This window comes from Cenococcum geophilum, assembly GCF_001692895.1.
Source record: "Cenococcum geophilum 1.58 unplaced genomic scaffold K441scaffold_23, whole genome shotgun sequence".
Taxonomy (NCBI): Eukaryota; Fungi; Ascomycota; class Dothideomycetes; order Gloniales; family Gloniaceae; genus Cenococcum; species Cenococcum geophilum.
The window spans coordinates 1427842-1438666 of NW_027137581.1; the positions used below are offsets into that span (position 1 = coordinate 1427842).

A 10825-nucleotide genomic window follows, 5' to 3' on the forward strand; every position below is an offset into this window, starting at 1 on the left:
TTTACTAGTAATTTATATAAGAGTTTTATAATATAGTAAGCCGACTAAAGCAACGTCTAACTCCTACTAAAAAACACCACGCTAAGGATTATAAGGTTTAACCCAAATCTAATAACTTACTAACTCTTCTATTAATCCTTCCTTATATATACCTACTATAGCTAAAGTAGGCTCTAGCGTTATTACTCCTTTTACTTACAGTATCTATATACTACTATAGGAAGTTTTTAAACTTATTACCCTAAAGCTCTAGCTTACTCCTCTATAATTTAAAATATTATTAAATATACTCCTTTAGCTTACCAAAGAACTCCTTAATTAGATTTAAATTAGGCGAATATATAAGTAAATAAACAAGCACTATACCATGCTTAGTAAAAAGAGACTTAATCCATTCTAAATAGTAGAAGCTTATATTATCTATAACAACTACTAACCTTAAAGCTAGATAAGGATTATAGTAAGATAGAAGGTAGTGTTTAATCTAGTAATTATAGCCTTCCGCGTTCGTTAAGCCGCTATATACTAACGATATTAGTACACCGTCAATAGTATATATAGGTAAAATATTAAGCTGCTGCTCGCCGCGATTATATAGAGTATATAGGATTAGCGTCGTGCCTACCGGCGCCTAAGCCAACTTTTATATACCTATTTTTAAATTAGCGCTAGATTTATCTATAAAGACAAGTTGCTTAATAGTAAACTATAAGATATTGGCCTAGTATTAATTACGGTCCTCCTAACTCCGCTTTAAAGTAATGCAATAAGCCTTATATATAAGTAAATTATTTCCTTATCCATATATTTAGAATATAGCTTACTAGCTTTCTACTCTAGCTAGTAACTCTTAACTCTACAGCAATTATTTACAGGCCTACTATAACTCTAAAACTGTTGTATATATACTAAGCCATCTTATCTAGATATAGATTTAGTGCCTTATTAAGTTGGTAAAGTAATACAATAATTATCTAAGAGCTTAGCGCACTCTTTAGGCCAAAGTATACACGACTAAGTCTCATCCTTCTATACCTCTCTAGTTTCTATTAAATTTATTAAACAGCTCTACAAGAGCACTTGGCTTAAATACAACACTGTTAATTAGTGGCGCCCGCGTTAATAAGGATTTCAAGGAAAATATATTACTATTCGCGCATATTAGGCGCTATATTTAATAGAGGCGATAATAAGAGTTACACCATGATCTAGAATAAAGATCACGATATTAGTAAGGAAGAGATATTATAAATAGCTTCAAACGTAAGGCGACGTCTCCCCCCCCCTAGCGGCCACTACATCTAATTCTGCTAGCTCTACATACTAACTTAGGCGAAGCTTAAGCGAAATTAGATGCCACCGCTGCTGCGCGCACGGGGGGGGCGACACCGAACCTTGCGGACCCTGTAGTCAGTAGAGGCTGTGAACTTTCCCTGGTCCCTGACAGGGCTGAGCTCGGCTCGGAAGATGATGTTGTTCCAACCCCAGAATATTTTTTTATGCACTGTAGAGTGCCGATTTTCGCAGGACTCAATTCCCCACAATGTGCACATTTTCACTTCTTTTCCTACTCTAGCACTTCTTATAACGCTATCTCCCTCTCACCCAAATGCACCGTATAGAGAAATTCAATTGATATTCTTAACTCCACTTTACTCCATTCTATAGCTCAAAGGTTATGCGTTAGGTACTGCGAGCATATTTCGAAGGTCTTTAAAACTCTATCAAAAGTGAGTACTGCAAGACAGCGACTAAGCGAATTGCTTCTTACACTCCCTTCTTCTGTATAAAGCAAAGCAGGCACACAATCCAAAGGCGACTACAGCAGCGGAAGCTCCACCACCAACCTTGCACGCGACAGCTCCAATTACCCTCAAGAACTTCGCTAAGTGGATTGAATAGGAATCATGCCAAAACCAGCGGTCCTTTCGGGCCCTACAGCAGACCTATTCTGGTCAGATTTCAAGGAACCAATTTATGAGCTATTTGCGACAAATGCTAGCAGCATCCAGACCGACCATGCGTGGTGGAAACAGCATCGAGCCCCTCACCAGAGCGCCAATTTACCTACAAACAGATCTTTGAGGCTTGAGCAGTGCTGTCGCATCATTTTGTGGGGAGGGGAGTTCAACGAGGGGAGGTAGTGATGATCTTTGCTCACCGCGGAGTAGACCTTGTAGTCGCTATTATGGCTGTTTTAGCAGCAGGAACTACTCTCTCCGTGCTGAACCCCCTGTAAGCTTGAGATAATTAAGAGTCTCATTTTTGTATGCCACGCTAATTTCCAGCTCTATAGATACCCTACAGACCGCCAATGCATCTACCTCGAAGTCTCGCAACCCCGGGCGTTAGTTGTAATAGAAAAGGCCACTCAAGAAGCTGGACCTCTCTCGGATCAAGTTCGGTACCTACATGTCGGAAAACCTTGAACTACAAACGGAAGTACCAGCTTTGCGGTTGAAGGATGACGGAACACTTGTAGGAGGTTTAAAGAATGGAGAAGATTGTCTGGCAAACTAGCAAAAGCTGAAGTCCGACCTTTCCGGTGTGCTAGTAGGCCCAGACTCAACACCTACACTCTTTTACTTCGGGATCTAAAGAGAAGCCCAAAGGCGTCAAGAGTCGACACTTCTCCTTCACTCACTACTTTCCCTAGATAGCAGAGACCTCTGGACTGTCAGAGAAAGACAAATTCACGATACTGTCAGGTATAGCCCACGAAAACACACACACCCATACAAAGAGACATCTTCACACCCTTATCTCTTGGTGCGCAATTACTAGTTCCAAGTAAGGAAGATATCCAACACGAAAAACTCTGAATGGATGCGCAAATTCGGAGCAACTGTAACTCACCTTACCCCTGCTATGGGTCAGATATTGGTTGGTGGTGCGTCGGCGACATTTGAAAGTTTATATCACTCCTTTGTCGGTGATCTTCTGATCAAGAGAGATTGTAGAAGATCGCAGGAGCTCGCCCCAAACGTGCGGATTGCGAATATGTATGGAACCACTGAAACACAAACCTAGCCGTACGGACGCTCCAAATTTCTTAGATGATATGAGCAAAGTTATTCCAGCGGGCCCCGGAATGAACAACGTTCAATTGCTGGTAGTAGATCGGCAGAACAGAAACAGGCTGTGCGAGCCGGGTGAGAGCGGTGAGATATATGTCCGTGCCGGAGGTCTAGCAGAAGAGTATCTGGGTCTCCCTGACCTCACGGCAACCAAATTTGTCGAGAATTGGTTCGCCGATCTGAAGAAATGGTCGAAGAGACATAAATCGAGTCGAGAGTCAGGGTGGACCGGAGCCATGGCGACAATTCTGGCGTGGTCCACGCGACAGACTTTACAGATCAGATGACTTAGGGCATTATGGTCCTGATGGAAACATCCACTGCACTGGGAGAGTCGACTCCCAGGTCAAAATCCGGGGTTTCAGAATTGAGTTCGGAGAGATCGACTTATATCTTGCTGCCCATCCTCTTGTGCGAGAGAATGTCACCCTACTCAAGCGAGATGCATGCGAAGAACTAACCCTCGTCAGTAAGTATATGCCACCTTCTGCTGATTCCTGAGCCTACTAATTTTCTCCAAGGCTACATTGTTCCTGAAATGAAACGATGGTATCAGTGGCTAGAGGAAGAGGAGCAACTAATTACCCGAGCGACACAACCATAGTAGGAATGCTTAAGCGCTTTCGCTATCTGCGCGACGATGTAAGCGGGCATCTCAAGAAGGAGCTACCAACGTATGCAGTTCCGTCTGTTCTTGTGCCTCTTAGTCGTTTCCCACTTAACCCAAATGGCAAAATCGATAAACCCGCATTACCTTTCCCGGAACCACAACAGTTAGCAGCCGCTGGAGGAAGAAGGCCATCGCAACTTAGCAAGGCTCTTACTACTACCGAGAAGTCTCTTGCTGAGATCCGGGCTAAACCGATCCATGGGGTCAACGCTAACAGCATGAGCGGAAGTGATTCCTCCTTTGACCTTGGTGGACATAGTGTGGTGGGGTAGAATGTCCTAGCCTAGTATCTTGGCGCCTATCCAATTTTCCTATATTTATAGAGCCTTCGGCTTCCCTCCTTCTTGGACCATCACAAACCTACCGGAATACATTCTTTTCTTCTTTTCTTACTAACTGCTTTACTGATTACTTCTGACTGATTACGACCGACCGACCGACAGACAGACAGCACCGTGACTTCCCATCTGAGAGAGGTCGTACCCTCCCACAATAGCATCATTGCACAACAGATTCTCCTTGCTGTTAGGCAGAAGTGGAAGGATGTGGATGTTCCTATGAGCACCATCTTCCAGCACCCAACGTTGAGAGGTTTCGCCGCAAACATTAGCCAAGCCTTAGACCCTATTGATCTTCGTCTTGATTCAGCGGATCAGCCGGAGGAGATTCCCGAGGATAAGGATTACTCGGCCGATGCCCGTGATCTTTGCAAGCATTTACTGGACTCCTTTTCAGCAGAACGCTTAAATTCTTCAGAAGACAAGACTGTTTTCTTGACCGGAGCAACCGGGTTTCTGGGTGCCTTCATTTTGCAAGATCTGCTCACCCGAAATTCTCCCTCCGTTGGAGTTTTTGCACTTGTACGCGCTGAAGACCCTGGCTCCGCCCTTTCTAGAGTGAAAACAATCTGTCAAGCCTATGGAATCTGGAACGAGTCGTGGAGCTCGCGCCTGGAATGTGTAGCTGGTGATTTGGAAAAGCCTAACTTCGGCCTATCTCCCGACGTGTGGAACCGGCTCGCTGATGAGGTGGGCCTGGTTTGCCATAATGGTGCTTTGGTCCTCTGGGTTCTTCCATATTCGCGACTGCGGTTGCCTAATGTCCTCAGCACCATTGACAATCCTTTCGCTTTGCGCTGCTAGGAAATCGAAATACTTTGGTTGGTTAGCTCCACTTCTGTGTTAGATTCCGATCACTACGTAAATCTCTCTGAGAAGAGCGTGGCGGAAGGTGGAACAGGCGTCAGCGAAGCCAATGACCTGGAAAGTTCTCGGAAAGGCCTTGGTTCTGGTTATGGCTAGTCTAAATGGGCTGCCGAGTATCTTGTGAGACAAGCTGGAAAGCATGGCCTAAAGGGCGCCATAATCAGGCCAGGTTATGCTACAGGTGACCCCAAAGCAGGAAGTAAGTAAAAACATCTCTTGTCCGATGCCCTCAAAGCCACTCTAGGCCCTTCCAAAACGTTCATCGATACGACCATATAGCAGTGTCGCAAGTAGATGCTGACAGCAGTTTGTAGCAACAAACGCAGACGACTTCCTCATTCACATGCTGAAAGGCTGCGTTCAGCTCTCCTCCCGTCCCAACATTACCAACACCACCAACATGGTTCCAGTCACGCACGTTGCCCGTGTCGTTGTTGCATCCATGTTTGACGCACCTGTAGAGCCTCTTGGTGTGGTCCAAGTGACGAGTCATCCCCGTCTCACTTTCAACGGATTCGTCGGATCCTTCGAGAACTATGGTTATACTATTCCGCAGGTTTCATACGACGAGTGGCATAAGAATATGGAGCAGTATGTTGCATCATCCGCGGGGGAGCAGATAGAAGATCACGCGCTGTGAGCGGTAGTTTTTTCACCTTGATTTTGGTCATGTGCTTATGTTGAGTGTATGAAGGCTTCCGCTGTACCACTTTGTTACTGCGGATTTGCCTGCCGATAGTAAAGCTCCTGAACTCGACAATCCCAATGCTGCAAAAGCGCTAAAGGCGGACGCGGCATTACCGTCGACATCATAGGGGTCTACCTAGCCTATTTCATCGAAGGAGGCTTTATGCCACCGCCAACTAGTAGTTCTAGTAAAGCCCTACCAGAAATAAAATTGAGCCCCGAGCAGAGAGAGGGAATATCGAAGGTCAGAGATAGGGGAGGGGCTTCTTGATCGTAGTCAGTGTAAGTTCTTAGGGTTAGACAAAAAAAAGCGGGTTTATAGATTTGTAGACCCAATTGAGTTTCTTTTAAGAAACCGTACAGAAGCTCTATCAATTTAAAGAGCATCATCGTAGATTGCTACGTGGTGAAGTAAAAGCAGTTTGCTTTTATGGAGGTAAGTAGAAGATATCTTCGGCATCTTTGGAAAAGGCTTCAACGGGCAACAACGCAACTCTTAGGGTAACTCGTAGACGGCTCTCTTTGTCTGCAAGTTCATCTAGTTGTCCGATATCGGCTTAAACCGGCCTCGTATTCTCTCTTGGAAGCCTTGACTCATCTAAAATTCTCCGAGGTCTAGCATCCTGTACTTCAATTGTAGCACCCTAATTCTCATAGCCCTAGAGAAATAACACAGCAGTCTCTCCAACAAGCACAATCATCGGTGTCCAATAAATCCAACTTCACTCTCCACAAAGTCACACCAGCCGACATCCCAGCGCTCACCTCCCCCACCTCACTTTCCATCCGCAGCCTAAACAAATCACTACACACGGTCCGAAATTGATGGCTCCATCGGCTTCATCTTCGGTCCCGGCACTCTGCTAATCGAGGACGGCACGCACTTCGTGTTCACGCTGCAAGAAAGCCCAGAGCTAATTGTCGCGTGCGGCTGGTGGAGCTTTCGCAAAACTCTGTACGGCGGCGATTTGGCACCGGGCCAGAAGCCTGCAAGACGAGACCTGCTGACCGAGCGCGCAAGTATTCGCGCAATCTTCACGCATCCGGATTGGGCTAGGCAGGGGCTGGGAACGATGATGATGCGTCATTGTGAGGAGGCTGCGAGGGGGGAGGGTTTTTGAGGTTGGAGATGGGGAGCACGTTGACCGGAGTGGCGTTGTATGAGAGATGTGGCTATCGGAAGAGTGGTAGAGAGGAAGCGGTCAAGTTGCCCAATGGGGCGGGATTGAGGGTTGTGCACATGGTTAAAGATTTGCCTGAGGAGTAGGTTTTGGCCCAGCTTGTAGCATTGTTTGCTGCTCAAATCGGCTAACGTTGTTGACAGTATTCAGCATCATGGCCAAAAACTAGTTTACGAAGGAAAACATGCTTATTCCCAAAGGCCCTTACGTGAATCAGCGCGCATGGGAACAAATCAAACCCAAGAGTCGCCATTTAGAACTCAAAGAAACGCCCGTAAAATCCTCCACAAACAGGCGTCTCATTAAAGGTATTTCTTGAACCATTCAATGGCTTGATCTTTTGCGCCCTCAGCGCCCTCACCTTCCCCTGGTTTAAATCTGACAGCAAATCCATGGTGACAGTCCTTCCAGATTTTGATCTCATAATTGTACCCTCCTTCTCCCTGGCCATCACCAACTGCCTGTCTCAATCTTGCCTCTATATCCAGAACCTTCTCAGTCGGCAATACAATGTCCACATCCGCCTGAGCAAGAGAGTACGGCACCTTGAACGTCGTGACTGCATCAACAATCATATCCGGGAGCGACAGGCCGGACGGATGCGCACAAAACTGGGCGTCGACAAGCCTCACACTGCCACCCTCAACAGCCGGCTCCTTGCTCATATTAGTGCTCTGGTACCCGCCCCAGCAAAATCCAGCGACACCCAGCTTTGCCCCCGCGGGCATGTCGGCCTTGAGTTTGCGCGTCCATTCCAGGACGCCGGGATATGCTTTTGCTGGGCTCGCGCGCATCATGAAGGGAGCAACGTACCAAATTGCACGGAATACGGCTCCGATACGCTTCAGCTGGCCCCAGACGTTCCACCAGCTCACCGGTTTGGAGATCCGGTCCATGATGCCCATGACAGACGTTGACAAGCCGCCGCCGGGGATGAGGTCGGGGAGCAAGACCCGCAAGCCAGTGCCAGCGGCATATTTGTCGGCGAGCATTTTGTTGTTTATGAAATCAATGCCAAAGGCATCGGTCACAAAGAGAATGGTAGATTGAGAGTCTGCGGCGGTACTCGGAGTGGCAATGTAAGTCCGCTTGCCGTGTATTGTTTCTTCGTAGCCCTTGACCCCTTCAGCTCCCGGGCCATGGTTGTGGATTGTGCCTCTGAAGCAATCGGGACACGACATGTTGGCGCTCGAGTCTGAATACGCACAATTGATCTGTGAAGGTGGAAACGCTGGGTTCTACAATCTCGACGAGTGGGAGCCACGCACTCAAATATCAAGAAGTTTGAGCCAGGGTTAGTGTATCTCTCCGCCGGGAGTTTATCCCTCCGCAAGCACGCTATGCCTCACGATGATCGACAGATGGTGGTAAACCCTCGCTCCGGAGAGCTCGATATAACCATATCGTTCGGAGTTATCGTATCTCCGTGGCGGGTGCCGGGTCAGGCATAACGTGTCTCACCAGTCAGTGGCGCACACCAGTCAGTGGCGCACCCTAAAAACCTACCAAAAATCAGAAAAACTGCACCTTAATATCTTGACAACGGCTTAATAATAAATTCCAAAATTTTATAATTAGCCTTTTATACCTACATTAAGACTTTTAATAAAGTTTTAGCGTAACAAGCCTGGCCGTTATTAAATATTAGTGTTTAGCCCCTAATTTTAAGCTAAATTGCGATATCTCTAGAGCTACTTAATAGATTACTTTTTAAACCTAATAAGAGGTTTAAAATACGTATAAAAGGCTAATTATAAAATTTCGGAATTTATTATTAAGCCGTTGTCGAGATATTAAGGTGTAGTTTTTCCAATTTTTGGTAGGTTTTTGGGGTGCGCCACTGACTGGTGTGCGCCACTGACTGGTGAGACACGTTACCGTGGGACACTTTCTGACTAAGCGTTTTCTTTGCAGCGTGATAACACAACTAAGGTTAAGAATAGAATGATAAAAAAGAGTAGTTAAAGTAATGCTGGGAGAGTCTTAGAAGGAATTTATAGAAGATATACCAAGAGTTGTGGTTGTGAAAGCTATCAATCTTCGCATAGGCTAAGGGTATGTTCGGTTGCAAATTGCCTCCAGATCAGAATTGTCTTGATCCGTGCATCCTTTGGCGTCAATTAGTAAGGTACTCGTGGCGTCTAATTTGATGGCTTCGTTTGATCTGTAATTGAGTCGATTGTTCGGTAAGGCTCCAGAAGAGGCTCCAGAAGAGGCTGCAAATCATTAATCAATTTTTGAGCCCACCTTTGAGCCCACCTTTGCGCCCACCTCTGCCCTCAGGCCTCTATCGCGACTTCCTCCCTTAGTGTCGTAATACAATGGAGTCTCCTACTCCTGCCAATCGTCAATCAAGTCGATTGAGGCCCTCTACCCCGTCACCCGTATCACGCCCGGCTCGCCGCGCGTGCGCAGGAAGACTCTAATTACGAGAGTAAGAAGGACATCATATATAACGTACAGGTGCTGTGTGAGAATCGTGTACGCAAGTGGAGTCGCCATATTTGACAAAGGCGTCGTCGCGTAGAGCCCCAGATTGATTCTGAATCTGGAGATAGGCCTCCGGAATATTGTGGTGCCAAGAGCTCCAGAACAACTACCTCATACGGCAAAGCGTGCAAATTTGACGCGACTGCTGATCTGGAGGAGCTCCAGGTTGAAAAGTCGTCAGAATCACCGAACGATCGCGTCAGATTTAGATTTGACCTCCAGATCAGATTAATTCTGGAGCCTCCAGATTGATTCTGGAGTTGCAACCGAACATACCCTAATTAAAAAGTGTCCCACAACTTATTTCGGTATGCCTGGTGCACGAGAGAGCCGAGGGCTTCAGATCCCTCTTGATTGCGCTTAGTACTAGTTACGCCACATAATGAAAATGCTTTATACAATAAGATATTTATGGCAGGTTTTATTGTGTAGGTTGCGCGTAAGATATAGCTTGCGTTGGTAAGGCTGAAAGATGAATTGCAACTAACTTGGCTAAGGTAGTGGGAAGGATTATTTGGCGTATGTGTTAGGGTATGTTCGATTAGAATTGTCTTAATCCGTGCATCCTTTGGCGTTAATTAGTAAGATAGTACGGAGTAGTGGCGTCTAATTTAATGGACATGTCTATGTGGCTAAGCGAGCACTATAGCAGCACCCCTGCATCTTAGTAACACTAACATTATTAACATTTACAAAATTAAGCCTTGCTTGCTTGCTTTCTATATTAGTCTTATTTAAGAGCTAATGCCTTATTTACTTAATTTCTAATAATTAATTGTTGCTGTTAATAACTTAACGACCTATACGCTCGTCTAAACCTTCACAAATTATTTATAAAAACCTTAAAAACTTAACTAATAACAATATACTCGACGAGCTAAACTCCTTAGAGGTTATCTACCAGTCTCCCTTACCTTCCCCTATACCTTTAGGCGATACGCCGGCGTTATAGTCTTTATCCTCTATAATGGCGCCTCTCTCCGCGGCTTAACGCGAGACTTTAGCCGCTAAAAAAGCTAAAAAACGGTTCCAGTAACTATATAAGGAGGACCTAAGAATTAGAAGAGCTTAGGTAAAGGAGGTTAAGGATTAGGTAACTAACTAGAAAATAAAACTCCTTTAGGAATAGAAGGACTGTACCGAAATACTACGCGTCTAAAAAGAATAGGAAGATTAGGCGACTAAACTCTATATATTAAGCCTCGCTACGGTAATAGCGAGATTAGCTACGGCAGTATTATCCTTAACCCCAATTAATAAACTGGGTAAGTTGCTCCTATCTATAGCTAATATCCTAAATACCCTCCTCCCTGGCGTCCTAAATAAAGAGATACTTAAGGTATTTTGGGGTACTTTCTTACCTAATAACCTCTCTCGCCTTTAGATACACTAGCTCTAGTCTAAGCCTTAGAATAATATCCTTATTATTAATAGCGTCCTTTTTATAAGACTAAAAGAAGGGACGATAAAGGACTACCCGTCCGTTAAAGTGTGGGTAAAGGGCTTCCTTAACTA

The 10825-nt window shown here is 45.5% G+C and overlaps 2 protein-coding genes across 2 annotated transcripts; one reads left to right on the forward strand and one right to left on the reverse strand.

Moving 5' to 3' along the window:
- Positions 1-1977: 1977 nt before the first annotated feature.
- Positions 1978-5767, forward strand: nps3 (putative alpha-aminoadipate reductase; the record flags this gene model as incomplete). The annotated part of the gene is made up of 17 exons (XM_067652087.1): positions 1978-2026; positions 2097-2235; positions 2308-2347; positions 2401-2478; positions 2521-2553; positions 2657-2708; positions 2746-2790; positions 2843-3002; positions 3067-3206; positions 3277-3546; positions 3599-3626; positions 3668-4015; positions 4244-4847; positions 4890-5037; positions 5083-5151; positions 5267-5588; positions 5647-5767. The coding sequence occupies 17 exons, from the start codon at positions 1978-1980 to the stop codon at positions 5765-5767; spliced, it is 2646 nt and encodes an 881-aa protein (XP_067503686.1).
- An 870-nt stretch (positions 5768-6637) lies between these two features.
- Positions 6638-8225, reverse strand: K441DRAFT_660479 (uncharacterized protein). The gene is made up of 2 exons (XM_067648707.1): positions 6964-8225; positions 6638-6902 (listed from the first exon to the last, which is right to left on the reverse strand). Exon 1 carries the CDS (start codon positions 7999-8001, stop codon positions 7123-7125), a length of 879 nt encoding a protein of 292 aa, XP_067503687.1. The 5' UTR covers positions 8002-8225; the 3' UTR covers positions 6638-6902; positions 6964-7122.
- Positions 8226-10825: the final 2600 nt, after the last annotated feature.